The following is a 19,465-nucleotide window of genomic DNA, read 5'->3' as shown; positions in this document are numbered from 1 at the left end:
TTTCAAATGTATTATTTTGCAGGGAGACGTAATGATTTACGATCACCTTATTTAAGATTGTTTTATTTCTATTTTTTATTTAAGACGCATCTTTTTTATATATATCTGTGAGGCAATAAAAAATGTGAAGTTTAATACCGAGCTGAATACATGATATTCATATATATATATATATATATATACACTCACTGGTTTGTTGATCCAGAAGATGTCGGCGCTGTCGGCGAGGGTCTCGTCCGGCCCAAAGTCGGTCATGGGCTGGGCCTCGACCCGCGAGCTCTGCTTCCTCTTAAGCATGCTGGGGCTCGCCGTACTGTACAGAGAGTGGATCTGCCAGAGAGGGGAGGGGGGGGGGATCGAACCAGACGCTGAACGAGTGCTGAAGGAGCGACGGGAGAAAACAAAAACTCTGGCTGCAAGTCTGGGCAGTGGATTATAATCTAGATTTATAAAAGTTTTAAATGTACTTAAAGCAGCTCGGAGGCACTTAGTTTACTGTAGTTTACTGTAGTTTACTGTAGGTGAAGCAATATTTCAATACTGTTAAAGAAGCTGTGTATCTCCTGGATGTATTTACTGTATATATACACTACCCTGACTTGCATTGCCAGACAGCAGGTGTGTACTTTTCAAACATGTGTTGCGTTTGTTGAATGGCCACCGTGATACACAACGTAGCACACATGAGACACAGGGCGAGTGTTTTCACATCGGAGCAGCTCCAGCCAACTTACCGCACACCTTCGGACGTCATGGGTGGTTTTACCTCGGCACTGTCCGTGTGTGTGTGTGTGTGTGTGCGTGTGAGTGTGTGTGTGAGTGTGTGTGAGTGTGTGTGTGCAGAAATCAAATGAAAAAGTGTTTCAACGTAAGAACACAAGGAGAAATGACACTCTGAATGGAGACAAAGCGCACATACCAAAGGGAAAAGTAAAGCTGAAATTGCTCCAGCACTGCACATAACATGCGATCAGGCACACCCTGTAAATAACACACAACAGTTAGTCAAACGTCATGGCTCATAATGGTGTACAGTACTCCACATCTACAGTACGCTCAGAGAGACAGGAATGCCCACCACGTCTGACACCAAGGCATATATGTGAGTGAGAAGATGGGGAGGGGGCGGAGGAAGAGGACCAGGTCCACTCACTGTGAGGCTCCTCATTGGTGCGTTCATCCCCAGGTCACTGAAGGGTGGAGAGACCAACCAGAGAGAGAGAGAGAGAGAGACTAGAGATGCAAAAGAAAAAAGGGAGGCGGAGGTCCTGCAGCGGCGGCGGTCGGGGAGCGGTGGCAGTCGTAAGAGCAGCAAAGAGGGGCGAGAGGACATGATGACAAGGGCTGCGAGTCGCAGCTTCAAAACACAAATCTATGCATAAAAAACAGATTTTCTCCACGTAGCCATGTGTATAGTTAGCTTGTTTTTAAATGTCCATATTTGATATCTACGACGGCGTTTTAGGACCACTGTAGTACAAAAAAAACAGAGCCAAGAGAGGGGGCAATATTCAGAGAAAAAAGTGGCAAATTTCCCACTTTAACAAGTTGCTTGGTTCCGCTAACACCAGATGTTTGCCATTGCTATGACAACAAGTGAAAGCTACCACTAGCATCTTAGCCCAACCGCCCCGATTAATAAACACCCATAAGATGACAATTTGTCCTCATATGAATAAACAACAATAAGCATCAACATCATCACCACCTTAACGAGGCGTTGTCACACGTTGGGATGATTCATTACAAAAATAAATGTACATTCATGGGAAGTTAGCTAGCATTAATGCCGTTTGTTAGCATCGTAATAAACTTTTTTTCTCTGAATATTGCCCCCATCTCTCGGCTCTTTTTTTACCTACAGTGGCCCTAACATGCCGTCGTAGATATCTCTGGCGCCACCACAATATGAAATTTTTTTTTTTTTTTTTTGATTTCTCTGATATTTCACAGAACACTTTTTTCTCTTTCAAAAGTTTTTATAGGAACTATTTCTTTGGCAGAAACTGTCAAAAAGTTTAGTTTCAAAAGCCATAAACTGTCTGAGGCAGAAATCTCACAGACAGGTACATCCAAAACTATCTGCATGGCTCCAAAGGAACGGGCAAATTGCACATTTTTAAAATTTGGGTGAAGCAGCACTAAAACACATAACACAATAGATTCAATTCATAGATGTCATCGACATAAACGCCAAAAAAATCTGAAAAAGAACAGAATCATGAGCACATTTTAATGGCATTTCATCTTCGTCATCCCATCAATAAATTGTGCTAATATTTAAAATACATTTAAAGATATTTTTACATTTACTGAAATAAATCAGTTAATAAATGAGAAAAATTATGTGAAAAGGTATCTCCTGCCTCAATCAAACTCAAAGAAAGACAAATTACACAATATGCATAAAATCTAAGTGTTTTGAACTTGAAAATGTAAATTTTGCAGTTATTTTGATTTTTGTTGTTAGGATTAAGGGTGTAGGTTAATGGAAATATTTTTTTAGGGGCAGACCAAAAAATAAGAATTATATTCTTCTTTCTGCTGCTTTCCAATCATGAAATGCATATATTTGACATATGTTAAGTGGACTTGTGTGTCAACTTTATGTTGTAATGTGCATTTTCATGAAAGGAACGAATAAAAAAATCAAAATCAAATCAAACATGTAGCCTTACGTGCAACAAATAAATTACTTGAATAGATTCAAACGTTTTTTAAAATGCCAAAACATGAATGCGCAGCTTTTTTTTTTCATTTTTTTAAAGTCAAATCACAGCATGAAAAACAAAAACCACTTGGGCGTCCGCATCACATCACCCCCTTGTTTCCGTTTATGCTCCGCTCGCCAAGAAAAGAAAAGTGTCCGCGTAAACCCGATGTAGTTAGATGGCAATTTCCCGGTGTAATTGCTACACTTAACATATGCAGATGGAGACGTGAAGAAGAGTGAAAACTAAATTACAGGGGCTAAGTGCTATTATGTGGGAGTATAGGTGTCGAAGACTGCAATTACTTTCCCATTTGGAAGCGAGGACGCGTTCCTCACGGGCGGGACGCCGTCGCCGGGCAGATTAATTGGAACTGTTGGGAGTCGGAAAAAAGTTTTGTTGTGCAAAGTTTGGTCGAGGGCGGGGCCGCGCGATCGTACGCTTCTTTTAAATCTCCATGAGTGGCAATTAGGCTTTTAGACAAACTCTCAGATACGCACGCTTTGTGTTTTTTATGTTAAAGCAACGGTTTAATGTGAAGAGTTGGCGCTCAAACACAGAGAGTTTATCACCCACCTCTTCCCCAATAGCTCTCATTAACCTCATAACGAACAGCAGGCTTTTATTTTCTAACAAAAAAAAAAAAGCTCCGATACTGGAAACAAACAGTCAGCTAGCTGGTGTTTCCTTCAGGAGTCATAGGCAACCGAGAGGGAGCAAAAAGGAGAGTCAATATCATTTTTTATTAAGATTCATCAGGTTGCCAGAAACACAACTCCAAACGTTGAGCTAATGTTGCTGCTAATGTTGCTGCTAATGTTGCTATGCTGCTTGTCGGGTAAATAGGTAACCGTTTGCAACTGTATAGCTAATATACGTCAACCCAGCAGCTTAGAGCAACTTCTTTTTTGTCTGCCGTCAGTGCATCCGAAAATGTGAGTCAAAGCAATAAAGTTGTGGAACAAACCAAAACAATGTCCTGAAAGACGCTAAAAAGCCCCACAGAGCCGAGGGGCAATACATTTACAGATTCGGCTCCTTTAATATCGGACTATGAGCTTCAAAGTTCAAGTATTAGATCAAACACTCTAACGCCCTGGCGATCAATAATTGACATTGACATTAATCACATGACATAGTGATGCTTGTTAAAACTGTCCTTACTGTACTGATAGCCAGTGACGTTGTTAAGGGGGCTGGAGCGACAATAAATTGTTCCCAAGCCTCCCCAAATAATTTGGCTTTTTATTTATTTTTTCATTTTATATTTATTTTGTATTATTATTATTATTATTATTATTATTATTATTATTATTATTATTTTAAGATACTGTATCCTCATTTTGCTGGAATAAATACATTAAAAATCCAGTTATTTGGGTAAAGTTCATATTGATTGATTGAGTCTTGGTTAATTCTACTGTATACTCTATGACAGAAACATGACTCAGCAGAATCACACTCTGATTGAACCTCTACAGGACAGTAACTGGTGTAATTAAAGTACATTCTTTAGACCTGCAGCTTATCTAATGTAGCGAAGAATCACTTTAAGACACATTTACATAATCAGGTTCTAAACATGCAGCGTTAAAGTGTTTAAAAGTTCAGTGACAGTAACTCTTGTTCAACAGAAGAGGATGGAAGAAGACTGTTGTTGTTTATTTTAAAGAACAGTCAGTTGTAGGTACATTGATTTTCTAAATGAAGATGTATGTTGGTGTTCCTGTTAAATAAAGGGACACACCTGGAGCACACCTGGATGATGGCTGACCTGAGCCGTAGCCATGGCAACCCTTAAATCCTCTTTTTTGGGCGGTAAAAACAGCTCAAACCCACGTCCCCGTGGAAAAACAACCGGATGTCCATCAGAAAGTAAACACGCACGCGCGCTGAGTGAACGACCATCGGCGGAGCCAAGGTTACTATGGAAACGGATGAGAGCTAAAGGGCTGCTACATTGTGCTAGCTTAAAAAAAACAAGCTATAAAAGCGGTACGTGCGTGTAAAACACATGTATAGTCAACATGACGCGTGACGACGCGGTCACGTGACCGGAGAGGCACGATTACACGACGTTACAGCCTCGTAACGGGGCCTAGTGCGGGAGGATGAGCGCGTCTCCACTTCCTGGTAGGTTAACCGACGAGCTAGCAGCAGCAGCAGCAGCAGCGTCGGTAGCATCCTTTAAACAGCTGCAGGTGAAGCTACAGACGGAAACGCGACGGGTGTAAACAACAACAGCAACAGACGGTGGGTCACTTACGAGAGGAGGGTTTCCCTTATCAGCCGCGGCTCGTCCTGTCCATGACATCAGCTGTTTTCCCGGCTGTGTGTGTGTGTGTGGGGGGTTGGGGGGTGGGGGGGGAGAGAGAGTGCGGGAGCGCGCGCAGGTTCCAATCACATCAGCGGCACCAGGAAGAGGGGGAGGAGGCGCGCAGCCGTCTCCATGGTAACAGTGGAAGGTTGCTCTGGTTGCTGCATCATCACCACGGTCTCCCCAAGCGCTTGTGTCTGCCTCGATGGGTTGAAAGCAAAGAAAATAAGTATTTTATAATATATTCATTCCTATGGCAACATGTCACGTTCATTAATGTAAATTCAGCAGTAAAAAAAACTAATTACATTATATAAATTTGATTGATTGAATCCAATAAAAAAGGCTTGAAAACTTTCAACATATGGTCCTTTCTAAATATCTTTACATAATATACCCCATGGTGTTGTGATCTGTATCCTTTGTATACTGTCTTTTTTAATAAAGACTTATATAACAAAATGCCTTGATTGTTTGAAAGAAAAGAAAATAAGTACTTTATAGTACATATATTCATTCTAATGGCAACATTTCACGTTCATAAATCTAAGTTCACCAGTAAAAAAAAAGACAATTTAGTACTTTTCCTCCATGAGCTTGTAAGTGATATAAATTAAATTTATGAATCGAATAATAAAAAAGCCTTTGAAAACTTGCAACACATGGTCCTCTCTAAATATCCTTACATAATAAACCCCTCGGCAATGTTGTTGTTATCTGGATCCTTTGTTTACTGTTCTGTATAAATAGGATGATATTTTGTGTCATCTGTCTTTTGCAATAAAGAATAAAAACAACATTACTTTGTTGTCACTTGTTATCTGCAACAACAATACAAATTTATATTTCTATGTATCATTTTCGTCATTTAATTTGATGATTATTCTACATGACATGTCTTGCATCTCTGTCCCTTCAGACAGCATTGTTAATTTACACAAGGCTTTTTTTTTCAGCTACTTAAATTATCCACCCATTTCTTTCTCATCTCCACCACCTTTTGTTAGTTTCAACATTGTTTCGTTTTCTCTGTGTAACTTCAGAGGGAAGTCAGTGACGGCCGAGGGTCAGGCTGAGCCAAGTGAACAAAGAGTGGAGTAGTCCAAGTTGGTAGGGACCATCACCTGTTTTAATACGTCCATGATTCACGATTGTAACATCTGAAATTAAAATATGACCGATGGCCAGTGCACCCCTGTTGCTGGCGTCAACTCGTTGACCAAGTAGCTGCAAGAAGCAAACTTCCTTTGGTGCTCGTGTGTTCTGCGAGTGTATGTGCAGGTGTGTGTGTGTGTGTGTGTGTGTAGGACACCAGGAAAACATGGAGTGGATTCCTTTTGCTGTGGGTATTCTCTTACTGATAAAGTAGAACGGATTTGATCGTGAAGCAATGAAAAGAGCGCTGGACAAATTCATATTTAACTAATATTTTAATGGCAAATGTAAGGGGGGGGTCCAAATGACTTTTTTTAAAAGGTGGGGGGGTCCCCTCAATATATGGTGGCGACGCCCATGCATAACCCAAACCCCAACCCAACCATAACCCCAACACCAATTTTCACATGTCTGCTTATATCTCGGGAACGGATGGTCGTAGAAACTCAGGAGTGGGTGGCGTCTGACCTAATTCGACCCTTCTGAACACACCAGTCTTTAGCCCGTGTCTCTTTCACTTACTGTTCCGAAGATATAGCCAGAATAAAAAAGGAAGTAACCCTAACCCCAACCATAACCCGAACCCCAACACTCTCTCTGGTTGTATAGAAGTCTATGAGAAAATGGTCCTACTTCTCTCTGCTGGCCACCAGGGGGCGACTCCTCTCTGGTTGTATAGAAGTCTATGAGAAAATGGTCCTACTTCTCTCTGCTGGCCACCAGGGGGCGACTCCTCTCTGGTTGTATAGAAGTCTATGAGAAAATGGTCCTACTTCTCTCTGCTGGCCACCAGGGGGCGACTCCTCTCTGGTTGTATAGAAGTCTATGAGAAAATGGTCCTACTTCTCTCTGCTGGCCACCAGGGGGCGACTCCTCTCTGGTTGTATAGAAGTCTATGAGAAAATGGTCCTACTTCTCTCTTGATGTTTTATCTCAGTAAACATTGTAAACATGAGTTTATGGTCTCAATCTCTAGTTTCAAGTCTTCTTCAATCCAGCATGATGTTCATTTAGTACATTATGGTCCATTTAGAGTCCACCAGACCAGAAAGCAGGGGATGCTTTAGGGGGCGGGGCTTACCTGCTGATTGACAGGACACTACCACGCTACCAATGCAGTTAGAAGCGGGTGATGAAGTCAATACATATTTCAATCAGCAGGCATTTAGCATGGAGCTAATAGCAATGACAGAGCCCAGTGGGCAGCCATTGTTAGCGTTATTAATTACACCTGTACTATTTGTGCTATGTCATTGAACGTCGCCTGCAAACAGGTGCTGCATCAATAGCCCATGCAAAGCTTCATTCATAGACTATTTTGACGTGTAATTGCAGGATATGCAGGTGTAATTGATCAAATTAATTGTGGTCCCGTTCTCTTTAGTTTCACAGCAATTCCTCCGGCTCAGCGAAATGGAATGGGGCCATACCTATTGTTATGAAGTACACCTGTGTTTACCCTGCAATAACAAGCCAAGATGGTTGCTGAGAAAAAGGCCTATTATTATATACAAACGGGCAAGTGTCAACAAAGGTATGATGCATTTTAAAAGTCTCAAATGAGGGTAGATTGAATGTGAGCCACCGAAATGTAATTTTTTGCTTTCAACTCTGTCGTAAATGACAATTCTGTCAGCTCAGAAAGTCAACTCCTTCCACAGTACCATCTGGAGTTTTGTGTTACCAATAACATCAACGATAACTCTTTTTCCAGTCGGTCGTCCCAGAAAGTCGTGACTGTGTGTGTGAGATGAGGACACTGAACGTTATTATCAAAAAGTCTTCGGAAGGGACGAACCTTCACATGAAAAGAAGAGATGGAAAGGGAAAGTACGGCACCGCGGCCAGAGGAAAAGGAAAAGTGAAAGAAAGCATTAAAAGGAAAACAGTCTGCTTCTAATTACATGTCAAACTGGTGACTTAACTTTTTGATTCTGGCAGGTTCTCCCTCTCTCTCCGGCTGCTGGCCGGGCCTGTGTGTGTCTGAGAGTCGAGACTAATCAAAGGCACTTGTATGGAGAGAACTGTTGGCCTCTGAAGGGATCGAGCCAGTTCAGGCCAGCCTGCAGCTCTTTCTCTCTCCTTTTCTTTCCCCCTCTCTCTCCCTCCCTGTCCTGTCTGTTTAAGGAGACAAAGATTGGGAGGAAAGAATTCCTTCAAGCTACTTTGCTTCAGGTTTCTGCTGGGATTTAAACATGCACACTGAGGTTTCCGTTCAGTCGGCGTTGGCGCCGTTGTTTCTCATTCTGCTCTCCGCCGTGGAGGACACTTTGTTACAATCGGTGAGGTGAGTTTGGTTTTTTGTTCTTGTTTATTTTGGGGGGAGGCGAGGAGGACGTGGGAGGTGCACGGTGTTGCTGACGGAGACAAGATTGGGAGTTTAGGAGTTGGTGGAGTTTTTCTTCGTGCTGCTTTGCTCGCCTGCATGCCAAGTCATGGGAGGAAAAGTCTGCTCCTCCGTTTCAATTATTCAGAGTTTAAATAGCACTTTAATTTGTTTTTCATTCGGACACTTCAGCTGACGTGACAATGTTCTGACAGCTTCGGAGGGTTTGGTGGGTTTGGTGCGAGAAGCTTCAGTGACATTTTGTCTGCAGTGAGAGTTTCCAAATCTTTTACTGAGGAACAAATTTGCAGTCAGAAAGAAAATTTCAATGAGGAGGGAAAAAAAACCCTCAGAAGTGTTAACACATTTATGCACAAACTACCAACTGTAACATTTTGTACTCAACCGCATAATAAAATCAGGAATGTTTCACTTTAAAACTTAAGTTAAAAAGTGCGAAAGTGGAAAGAATGACGTGAAGTCGATAAGTGGACAAAAAAAAAGGAACATTTCTGTTTCCCTTGGCCTGTAACAGTAGAGGCTGAGTCAGCAGATTTGTTCAGCGTTGCCATATGATTCAAACTGAAGTCAGATGCAGTGGTGGGTGTTTCCCCCCCGAGCAGGTGCACCGTGTGAGGCTAACACACACACACACACACACACACACACACACACAGGAAGCAGCAGGTGATTACAGTGTTTTTCCTCTGATTTAATCATGAATATCCATAGAATTCCACGTTGTTTGTTTCCTCAGTATGTCATCAACGTGAAACGGTGGAGGTGTGAAACACTCCATGATGGAGGTTGCGTTGATTAGCAGATGCCAGAAAGGCCGCCAGTGGGTGAAGCGTGTGTGAAATGGAAGTTGCGTAACCTGTGACACACAGAACACACACACACACACACACACTTTATTTAACTTTCACAACAACATTTGATCCGTCGATTGTTTGAAAAAGCGTCTACTGTTCCCTGAAATTGGCCAGTGTTTTCTGGAGGGCGAGGTTAGAAAAAGAATGTGGGACGGCGTCCAAACCCAACACATCGGACCCAACGAGCAGCTGCTGGAGCTTAACGCAAGGTGAAGCTGCTTCTGTCTCATTTGATTTATTTGATTTATGAGCTTAAAGGAATACTTCGCCCACAAATTTAACCATTTGTGTATCGATCGCTCAACCCCCGTGTTACTTTGAATTCTCACATCGCCACACGTGTTTGCATCCAGTCAGAGCCACCGTTCTAATAGTTTTCACCTGTTGGTGTCCTGTGTGAAACCCAATGTAAACGTTTGTACTTTACGTTGGTATGCGTGTTAGAAAGTCCTCTTAGGGCAGTCCTTTTTATTTATGTTAGGTATGGTTGTTGCATTATATCAGGAGAAGGCAGATGTCAAAACTATCTAGATTGATAAATAGCCCTGCAGGTAGGAGGGGTAATATGAATATTAAAACGAGGAGGCCAATTCCTCACAGAAGGCTGGATGAACCCGGATTCGAACCCCGGCCTTGGCCTCGAGGCATCCTTATTTATTGTTATTATATTGCACATATTACATACATCCTTTCTTATTTCTGTGTTCTCATAATCTCTCCATATTTACATGTACTACTAGAATTCCTACAATTCCACAAAGAAATTGACCTTTTGACCTCCAAAGTTTCCGACTGACCTTTCGTTTCCCCCCCTCCCAGCCAGGTGGGCGGCGGCGCGTGTAAGCTGTCCACGCAGTCGTCTCTGCTGCGCTGCCGGACGCCCGATGGCAAGACCTGCAGTGGGCGGGGCCGGTGCGACTGCGGCGTCTGCACCTGCGACGCCACGGACCCGGGGAAGTTCTACGGCCCTCGCTGCGAGTGCCACGACTGGGTCTGCGCCACGCACGCCGGGAAGGTCTGCAACGGTGCGTAATGGTATATGCATTAAGGGCGACTCACATGTTTTACTACTTGCGGTAGGTGCGGTTGTTAGGGCCGGCTCGGTAATGGATGCAGCAGAGCTCCTTTTGGCAAACCAGCCGATGTTAAGCGTCTCTTTAAGCCAGATGTCTTGAGAGTGAGAGTTGTTTAGGTTTGATCCCTTTATGATATCAAATAAACATACATTTCACAGCCTTGGATCGGAGTTAGAGCGTTTCGGTTTCACCTGCGTCTTCATGGCCGAATCATAGCCGGGTGCAGCGTTGTCTTTGAGGCATCACCTTGGCAGCACTTCAAAGGTAAACAGGCAGCTGCTTGGTTACCCAGGCATTAGCCTGTGAGGGGAGGCGCCGCTTTGAACTGCTGCCTGCCATTTTAAAATACATGAAAGTTTCTCAGAAGGAACACTTGAGAGCGCATCCACACACTCACATGAGAAACGCAGAGATGAGCACATATTTCACACAAAAGGCGGTTTCCATGGAAAAACAATTAGGAAATTATAGTAAACTTTACAGAGTGCATCAGATGAGCTAATAACTGCAATAAATCTCCCCCTCATGAAGGTTACGATGATAATTTTTGTTGAAACTGGTTTTTGGGCTGTTCATGGTGCCCTTTTGTTAAAGCTGCTGCTGTAATCAATATTTTTAAATTAACAATAAATCAAATGAGGACTTTTCTAGCATTATAAGTAGTTTCTGTTTACAGTTTGTTACAATGACCCCTAGAGAACATTTGTTGGTATGAAACCATTTTAGAGAAATAATTCATCCAAATGTGAATTTGATCCTTTTCGTGGCTCTGTTGAACCAGTTTTTGTCTAATATTTAGTAAACAAAGTCATTGATAATGATGAGAATTTGTAAAAAGCCTGAATTCGTGCTTTGTTAGGTCTGTCTGCAAGACAACAAGCCAACAACTGTTAAAACGTTGGTTTTCTGAATGGAGTCTGGTTGATGGTGCTAGGCTACGCTAACATTGTAGCTGCTCCATCAACACTCCAAATAAGGTCACCTAGACATAAATACAGCAGAGACCTTGTTGTTTGGACCACAGACAGTCTCTGGTTCCTCCATAGTCTGGTCTGGTCTCTGGACTAATGTGAGCTACTATCTAGACCTCTGGGGGACCACAGACAGTCTCTGGTTCCTCCACATAGTCTGGTCTGGTCTCTGGACTCATGTGAGCTACTATCTAGACCTCTGGTGGACCACAGACAGTCTCTGGTTCTACACATAGTCTGGTCTGATCTCTGGACTAATGTGAGCTACTATCTAGACCTCTGGGGGACCACAGACAGTCTCTGGTTCCTCCACATAGTCTGGTCTGGTCTCTGGACTCATGTGGTCTATCTAGACCTCTGGGGGACCACAGACAGTCTCTGGTTCCTCCACATAGTCTGGTCTGGTCTCTGGACTCATGTGAGCTACTATCTAGACCTCTGGTGGACCACAGACAGTCTCTGGTTCTACACATAGTCTGGTCTGATCTCTGGACTAATGTGAGCTACTATCTAGACCTCTGGGGGACCACAGACAGTCTCTGGTTCCTCCACATAGTCTGGTCTGGTCTCTGGACTCATGTGGTCTATCTAGACCTCTGGGGGACCACAGACAGTCTCTGGTTCCTCCACATAGTCTGGTCTGGTCTCTGGACTCATGTGGTCTACTATCTAGACCTCTGGGGGACCACAGACAGTCTCTGGTTCCTCCACATAGTCTGGTCTGGTCTCTGGACTAATGTGAGCTACTATCTAGACCTCTGGGGGACCACAGACAGTCTCTGGTTCCTCCACATAGTCTGGTCTGGTCTCTGGACTAATGTGGGCTACTATCTGGACCTCTGGGGGACCACAGACAGTCTCTGGTTCCTCCACATAGTCTGGTCTGGTCTCTGGACTAATGTGGGCTACTATCTAGACCTCTGGGGGACCACAGACAGTCTCTGGTTCCACATAGTCTGGTCTGGTCTCTGGACTAATGTGAGGGTCTATCTAGACCTCTGGGGGACCAGAGACAGTCACATGATCAGCACAGATATGCAGGAAGTTGTGAGAGACGGCGTTGATGTTGATGTTGAGGAAAAGGAAACCTTCATCTGTGTGTCCGGTGTGTCCTCTGTGGTCGCTGGGCTGAGTGTCGGGCTTTAATGGAGATATGTGTGAGCACCAGGGGCAGGTGTAATGGAGGTGTGTGTGTGTGTGTGTGTGTGTGTGTGTGTGTGTGTGTGTGTGTGTGTGCACGTGAGGTGTAGAGAGTGATTTATCTGGGCAGACAACTCTTCTGCTGTGAGGAGCTCATTATGGTTCAGCGGTGTGGAGCGAGAAGGCCTCTTCTTCAGCCTAATAATGGAGGTCTCACTCACACTGCAGATTGAACCTAGATGCATCACTCACACACACACACACACACACACACACACACACACACACACACACACACACACACACACACACACACACAGGATCAGTTTCTCATAGTGTAACAATTATTTACCCATGCCACATACTCAAAAAATCATATTCCCATGTGCATGTAAAGCCCAGCAATTATATTCAAAGCGTATTGTGAAGACCCCCCCCCCCCCAGCATGCATGGTCTGCTGTCTGATTTCAGCAGCCAATTCCTCTCTCCCTGCGGCTTCCTTATCTCTCCCTCTCACCACTGCCTGCTGATAACATCCAACAAATTTTTTCTTCTTCTTCCTTATTGGAATAATTTTCCTTTCCAAAAGCTTTCCTGGCGTCGCCATGTTGTTTTAGCTTGGATGGCGTTCATCAGGCAAAAACTCTGATTCAGATCCTCTCCAGTCAAGCTGGGGGGAGATATTCCCTTCAAAGTTTAGGTCTGATATCAACAATGGCGATCAGGGCCAGTGTAGAGAAAAAAATGGAGCCGAGAGAGAGGGGGCAATATTCAGAGAAAAAAAGTCGCAAATTTGCCACTTTATAAATATATATACACGGATATATAAACAAGTTTCCCCCTAACACCGGATGTTTGCCATTGCTATGAAAACTAGCTAGCACTAGCATCTTAGCCCAACCGCTCCAATCAATAAACACCTACAAGATGACAATTTGGCCTCATTTGAATAAAACCAACAATAAGAATCAACATCATCACCCTAAGGACCTTAACGAGGCGTTGTCACATATTCATTAGAAAAATAAATGAACGTACATTCATGGGAAGTTAGCTAGCATAGATGCCGGTTGTTAGCATCATAATAAAACAAATTTGCCCCTCTCTCTCGGTTCCATTTGTTATATTTTGTTCCTACAGTGGCCTAACACGCCGTCAGAGCTTTTAAACTATATTCTATAGATAGAGAGAGCTTTCGTGGGCCAGCATTTCGTGGGTCCCTCTCCTTTTGTTTGCTCGGTTTCCTTCGGTTGCAGTCAATAGACGACCAAGTCAAGTGAAGTGGAAGCTCTTCATGTATAGACGATGCATGCATCCGGGTGAATGTGGTTAACTTTGCCCCCCGGGGCTGTTCTTCTTGGAATGTAGGCATTATAGAAGCAGTCGGCCCGTCGTGATTAGAGCAGAATGAATGGTTGTCCTTGTCGTTCTATTCTGAGCAGAAGAGCAGATTATGTCGCCCGTTACATATGCATTACGCTCTTTTCCTGCAGAATGATGGACGCAGGCTCCTCGCGTTTCTTTATGCTCCATTGTGAGGATCCTATACATTTTTATTCACATCGGCCAGAACGATGGGACAATGCATGTTATTAAATACAGCAATACAGGCAGGAACATTGGGATGAGTCGGTGAATGCTTCCCTCTGATGCAGCAGCGTTGTAGCAGAGCAACAGCACAATGACCGGCGCTAACATCTGGTCACCAACTGTGTTTGGATTCCTGTTTAAATCTTCCCGTTCTGTTCCAAGAACGAGGCACATTAAAACTAAAACAACCTAATCTCTGGTAATTTCTTTCCTAAAAACGTCGACCTTTAACCCGACCTCGGAGCGTTTGGAGGGATGTTCAAAATTTAAGCTTTCCAGGTTGCTTTCTGTTCTAAATCTCCTGTTTTTACAGATGAGGGTCAACGTGGCGATTTTCCCTCCCTCTCTCTTTCACCGCCTCCCTCTCTTTTCCCCTCATTGATGAGCCACGTGAAATCTCTCTCTCTGTTTTCCTCTGGTGTGTGTTCAGACCGGCTTCTCTTCCCCCCCCCCCCCCCATTGTCGGAGAGGCAGCGGGGGGGCTCGCGGCGCTGCAGGCTGCTATTGTCCCGATGAACAGACGCTGTATAATCAACGTGTTAGTAATTACTGTTACAATATTGAGGAGGATTAGACCATTATATCAAGACTGAGCCCCTCAGTGAGCCACCGGGACATTCTACGTTTCTATGTTTCTATGCTTCTATGTTTCTACCAACCGCTGGAATGCGTTGACGTAGCTGAAACCAAAAACTCCTGCGTTTCGTTTGGTGTTTTTGTTTCGTTTGGTGTTTTTTGTAATGAAACATTTCTGTTCGATGGGCTTTTTAGAAATCATGGGGATCTTTTGCTCTGCTGTGTATCTGTTGTATTCTCTCAGCAGTTTGATGTTTTATTTCTTCTTGCTTCTTCTTGCTACTCCTGCAAGGCTGCAAATATCTTGGTTGGTTTGTTTTTTCAGCATTTGTTGACATGACTTTAGATTAGCAGCTACATCTTCTACACCAACAACAGTCACGCTTCACTGCTGATTACTGACCTGCCATGTTAGTTTGTTTATGTTGAATTGACTTAAATGAATGTGTTTGTTACACTTACAGTAACCGCCAACACCTTTCCACTCCAACGCGTTACAATGCAGCTTGATCAGAGCTCCAAAGCCTCAAACTGGGACGTTCTACGTTCCCCTAAAATCTTTAGGTTGAAGGAAAGAGTGACGTTGATGCTAACTTCACGGACAAACAACACCGACGATTCACGTTATCAATGAACGATGTGACAAAATGTCAACGTTTACTTTTGGTTTTCACACAAGACACGAACAGCAGTCTCCTGGGTGAAAGTCCTGTGTTTGTTTGACCCACCTGCATGTCCCTCCTTCACTGTGTGGACCAGCTCAGTCACATAAGGCAGTGGGTGGGTCTGTCAAAAAGACAGACCAAGATGCATTATCTGACGCCACAGCATTGCAATCAATCACTCATGCAATGTTTGATCAAACACAGATCAATACCCCCCCCCCCCCCCCCCTTCCAGGCCTCTGATGTGGATGGAGGCAGAAAACCACGTACGTCTGCGATCCAGAACAATCTGTACCTTAATGACTCTCTGACTTTATCACATCCTTCTCATCCTATTTCAGGCTTTCCAGAGCATCTGCTCTCTTCCTGGCTCCGCCCCTCGCCCCCCCCCCCCCCCCCCCCCCCCCCCCCCCCCTTTGCCAGAGACAAAGCAGATCCCACCCAAAGGGACCTTTCATGTCAGCAGCACATAAGAAGTCAGTTTGTCCAAAACCAAAGTCCTTCCAGATGCACTTTTCCTTCAGTACATGAAGCTGAAGACAGAGAAACTAATCACGGGGAGAGCAGCTACACTAATGGCTGTCTAAATATGACTAAAAGGTTTAATAGTCATTTTTCTGTTGATTCCCCAAACATAGAGCGAGAGAGACAAACTAATGCAGTCCTTAAGCCATTACAGCCCATTAAAGCGTTCATCTCTGGATGGTCTTTTTGCCGCTGCAGGTTTTTTTGATGTGCTTTTACTCGGTGATTGGGAGCTCCGCTGGGCGGTTTGTGGTGAGTCACCTAATGATTCCAGCGTGGGCTCCGAGGAGAAAACAGCCACTCAAGTCCGTCCAAGTCTACGACACTTAAAAAGACGAGTGTTTCTTACAATGCTGTTATCGTGCCGGAGGACGTTGCAAGATAGAAAATAAAAATGTACCTTTGGTGTTATGAAAGTATGACGGCGTATTAAGGCCACTGTAGGAAAAAGTAATAAAAAGAAAACAGAACCGAGAGAGGGGGCCATATTCAGAGAAAAAACATGTAAATTAGCTACTTTATAAAGGTTATTATGATGCGAACATCCGGCATTTATGCTAGCTAACTTCCCATGAATGTTCGTTTATGTTTCTAACGCCTCGTTAAGGTCCTTATGGTGATGATGTTGATGCTTCTTGTTGGTTTTATTCATATGAGGCCAAATATGTCATCTTATGGGTGTTTATTGATGGGATAAGATGCTAGCGGTAGCTGTCACTTGTTGTCATAGCAACGGGAAACAACAACAAGCAACTTGTTTATAAATCGGCTATTTCTATTTATAAACTCACACATTTGTGACTTTTTTTCTCTGGATATTGCCCCTCTCTCTCGGCTCCGTTTTTTCTTGTTTTTTTTTGATACGCCGTCGTACAAAAAGGGATGATGAAGTCACCTGAATGTTGACGGATGAACGTGGGATTGGGAGGATGACACGCTGAGGCCGGATGATGAGTTATTACCTGAGACAGGTGTCTCCCGGATCCAACACGGGGTGACGAGCTGCCGCTTTCACGCTCCGCCACCCACGGGTGGGAGACGGAGAGGGGAGATCAGGGAGGGATAATTACTCTCTGAAATGAGTATCATGTTATGGAGGACATGATCCAAACAAAGTAAGTGGTCGGGGGGAGATAGATGTCATTTGGAGTTTTTAGGTTCGTCTTGCATTATTGCCTCTGCTTATAATTGCAGCTGCAATGAAATCTCAGAAAGACGGCATCGAATGGAAGTGAGAGGAGTGTTGTCTGCTGGCAGGGAGGAAATGAGCTGGTGTTACGTAATATGTTTAACCAGTAATGGCTGGAAGGTCGCTGAATTATGCTCCATATGAACCCATTCCCTTGTTTATCTGGCTCTCTATATTACACTTGTTTTTATCCTGAAGCAGGTTAAATCCTAAAACCTGAAATTAGCTTCCCATTCTCATCAGCAGTTAATCACAGATTATACTTTAACATTGAGTTTTTACCGTTACTCACGTATTTATGATATTTTATTGTGTTTTGCACGCCCCCCTTTGCTGCTGTAATACTGCACACTGTGGGACCAATGGAGGATTATCTTCTGTTATCTTATCTTCTCAGACCAGAGATCTTCAACAGGGGGGTCCACAGAGTTACAGATGGGGCCAAAAATTATTATTTCAACGACTTAGCATTGTTTACAAACATGATTATGAAGTACTTTTATACATGGAACTACTAGAATCAGGGGTCCTTGGCCTGAAAAACATTGAAGACGTCTGTCTTTGACTATCAATGAACTTCAACTTAGTTGCCTGAGCGTTTGGTTGCCTCATTTAGCCGTTTGTTAGCAACGGCCTTATTTAAGATGGAAAAAGCTTCAAACTTCATGTGGACTCGTCCCAGCACTCTTTCATATGTCCGACCTCATGTTGTGTCTGTGGAGGCTTCTGGCATTTACACCTATAATAAAAGAAATGAGCCTCTTCTGATGTGTATCAAATAATAATAGAAACCAATAATGGTTTATGGTCTACAGGAGGGTTTTTTTTTAATCTGACATTGATTCAAAAACCATTCTTTACTGGAGAAACATCTCTGGTTTTGATCTGATTTAAAACACCCTTTAATATGCCAACGGTTTGAACGTTTATTAGATTATTTCTAACCCACATTGCAATGATATGGATTTTTTGTTCAGTCAGCGGAGATCTCCTTCTCCTGCAGTTCATTGATAACATTTGAATTCTGAGTGTCTCATTCAGGCTCGGCTTCTCTTTCCAAGCTCACTTCCCCTGTTCTCCGTTCCCCGGAGACGTATCGATAACGAGACGAGACAGGGCGACTTGTTTGTCGTTAATGACTGATGGATGGCCCCTCGGAAAAAAGGACGCCAGATTTACACGACGAGCGAGTCGGGGAATGATTGAGTGTGACATGCAAGGCCCCCCTCGCCGCCAAGAAACATTTATTACAAACGGCTCGTCAACGGCCTTCATTTGCATCGTACGAACCCTCGCCGTCTTTCATGTCGTCCACTACGGCCGTCAGGACGATGACAAATAGTGACGCCGAAGTGCCTGCTACGACATCTCAAGGGAAATGTGTATTTCACACCCGTTAAAATGGAGTACAGCTGATTAGAAGTCAAAGGGAGTCAAGTGAAGCCCGTAACTCCGGCTCCTATACTCTGCTGCAGAGCCTCTATATCCTGTTAGGATAACGCTTGTATGCGTGGAGCGGGTTTTGGCGATGGTGATGATAAACAGCGTGTGGCGTGCTGCGTTTCCCTTTCAGACCGCGGGTACTGCGACTGTGGGATGTGTGAGTGTGATGAAGGCTGGTTCGGAGAGGCCTGCCAGTTCCAGGAGGAGTGCACCCTACCGGGCAAGAAGAGCAAGGAGCTCTGCAAGAACCCACAGGGGGTGGTGTGCTCCAATAGAGGTGCTGTAAACCACACACACACACACACACACACACAAACTAACTGACATAAAGCCAATCTCCGGTTCTGAGAAGTAAAGCCAACACTGAAGTGCCTTTAACCTGCATTCTCTCTGCTGGCCACAAGGGGGCGACTCCTCTCTGGTTGTATAGAAGTCTATGAGAAAATGGTCCTACTTCATTTAGTACATTATGGTCCATTTAGAGTCCACCAGACCAGAAAGCAGGGGATGCTTGAGGGGCGGGGCTTACCTGCTGATTGACAGGTCCATTTAGAGTCCAACAGACCAGAAAGCAGGGGATGCTTGAGGGGCGGGGCTTACCTGCTGATTGACAGGTCCATTTAGAGTCCAACAGACCAGAAAGCAGGGGATGCTAGAGGGGGCGGGGCTTACCTGCTGATTGACAGGTCCATTTAGAGTCCAACAGACCAGAAAGCAGGGGATGCTAGAGGGGGCGGGGCTTGCCTGCTGATTGACAGGTCGCTACCATGCTACCAATGCTAGTTAGCTATGATGACTTTAACACTGAGCTGGAAAGCTCCTGTTCATCAGATTCACCAGTGGCTCCTCCTCCACAGTCCAAATATGGTCACGTCCACTGGCAGCATTCCAAGATGGCTACGTCC

The 19,465-nt window shown here is 44.1% G+C and overlaps 2 protein-coding genes across 2 annotated transcripts in view; one reads left to right on the top strand and one right to left on the bottom strand.

Annotated features, from left to right (window-relative positions):
• Positions 1-1,269, bottom strand: part of nalcn (sodium leak channel, non-selective) — a 56,165-nt gene extending 54,896 nt beyond the window's left edge. Inside the window, exons 1-2 of the mRNA XM_084023062.1 lie at positions 1,154-1,269; positions 190-330 (exon numbers count right to left, since the gene is read on the bottom strand). Coding sequence (XP_083879188.1) covers positions 190-330; positions 1,154-1,180 — 168 coding nt within the window. The 5' untranslated portion in view covers positions 1,181-1,269. The remainder of the gene's footprint in view (positions 1-189; positions 331-1,153) is intronic.
• Positions 1,270-8,260: 6,991 nt separating this feature from the next.
• The window catches only part of itgbl1 (integrin, beta-like 1), a 45,839-nt gene continuing 34,634 nt past the window's right edge, over positions 8,261-19,465 (top strand). The window contains exons 1-3 of the mRNA XM_084023044.1: positions 8,261-8,470; positions 10,204-10,409; positions 18,691-18,837. Coding sequence (XP_083879170.1) covers positions 8,379-8,470; positions 10,204-10,409; positions 18,691-18,837 — 445 coding nt within the window. The 5' untranslated portion in view covers positions 8,261-8,378. The remainder of the gene's footprint in view (positions 8,471-10,203; positions 10,410-18,690; positions 18,838-19,465) is intronic.

The sequence above is a fragment of the Eutrigla gurnardus genome (assembly GCF_963514095.1).
Source record: "Eutrigla gurnardus genome assembly, chromosome: 12".
Classification (NCBI taxonomy): Eukaryota; Metazoa; Chordata; class Actinopteri; order Perciformes; family Triglidae; genus Eutrigla; species Eutrigla gurnardus.
The sequence above is the reverse complement of the archived record's forward strand: the minus strand, read 5'-3'. Positions and strand labels throughout refer to the sequence as shown.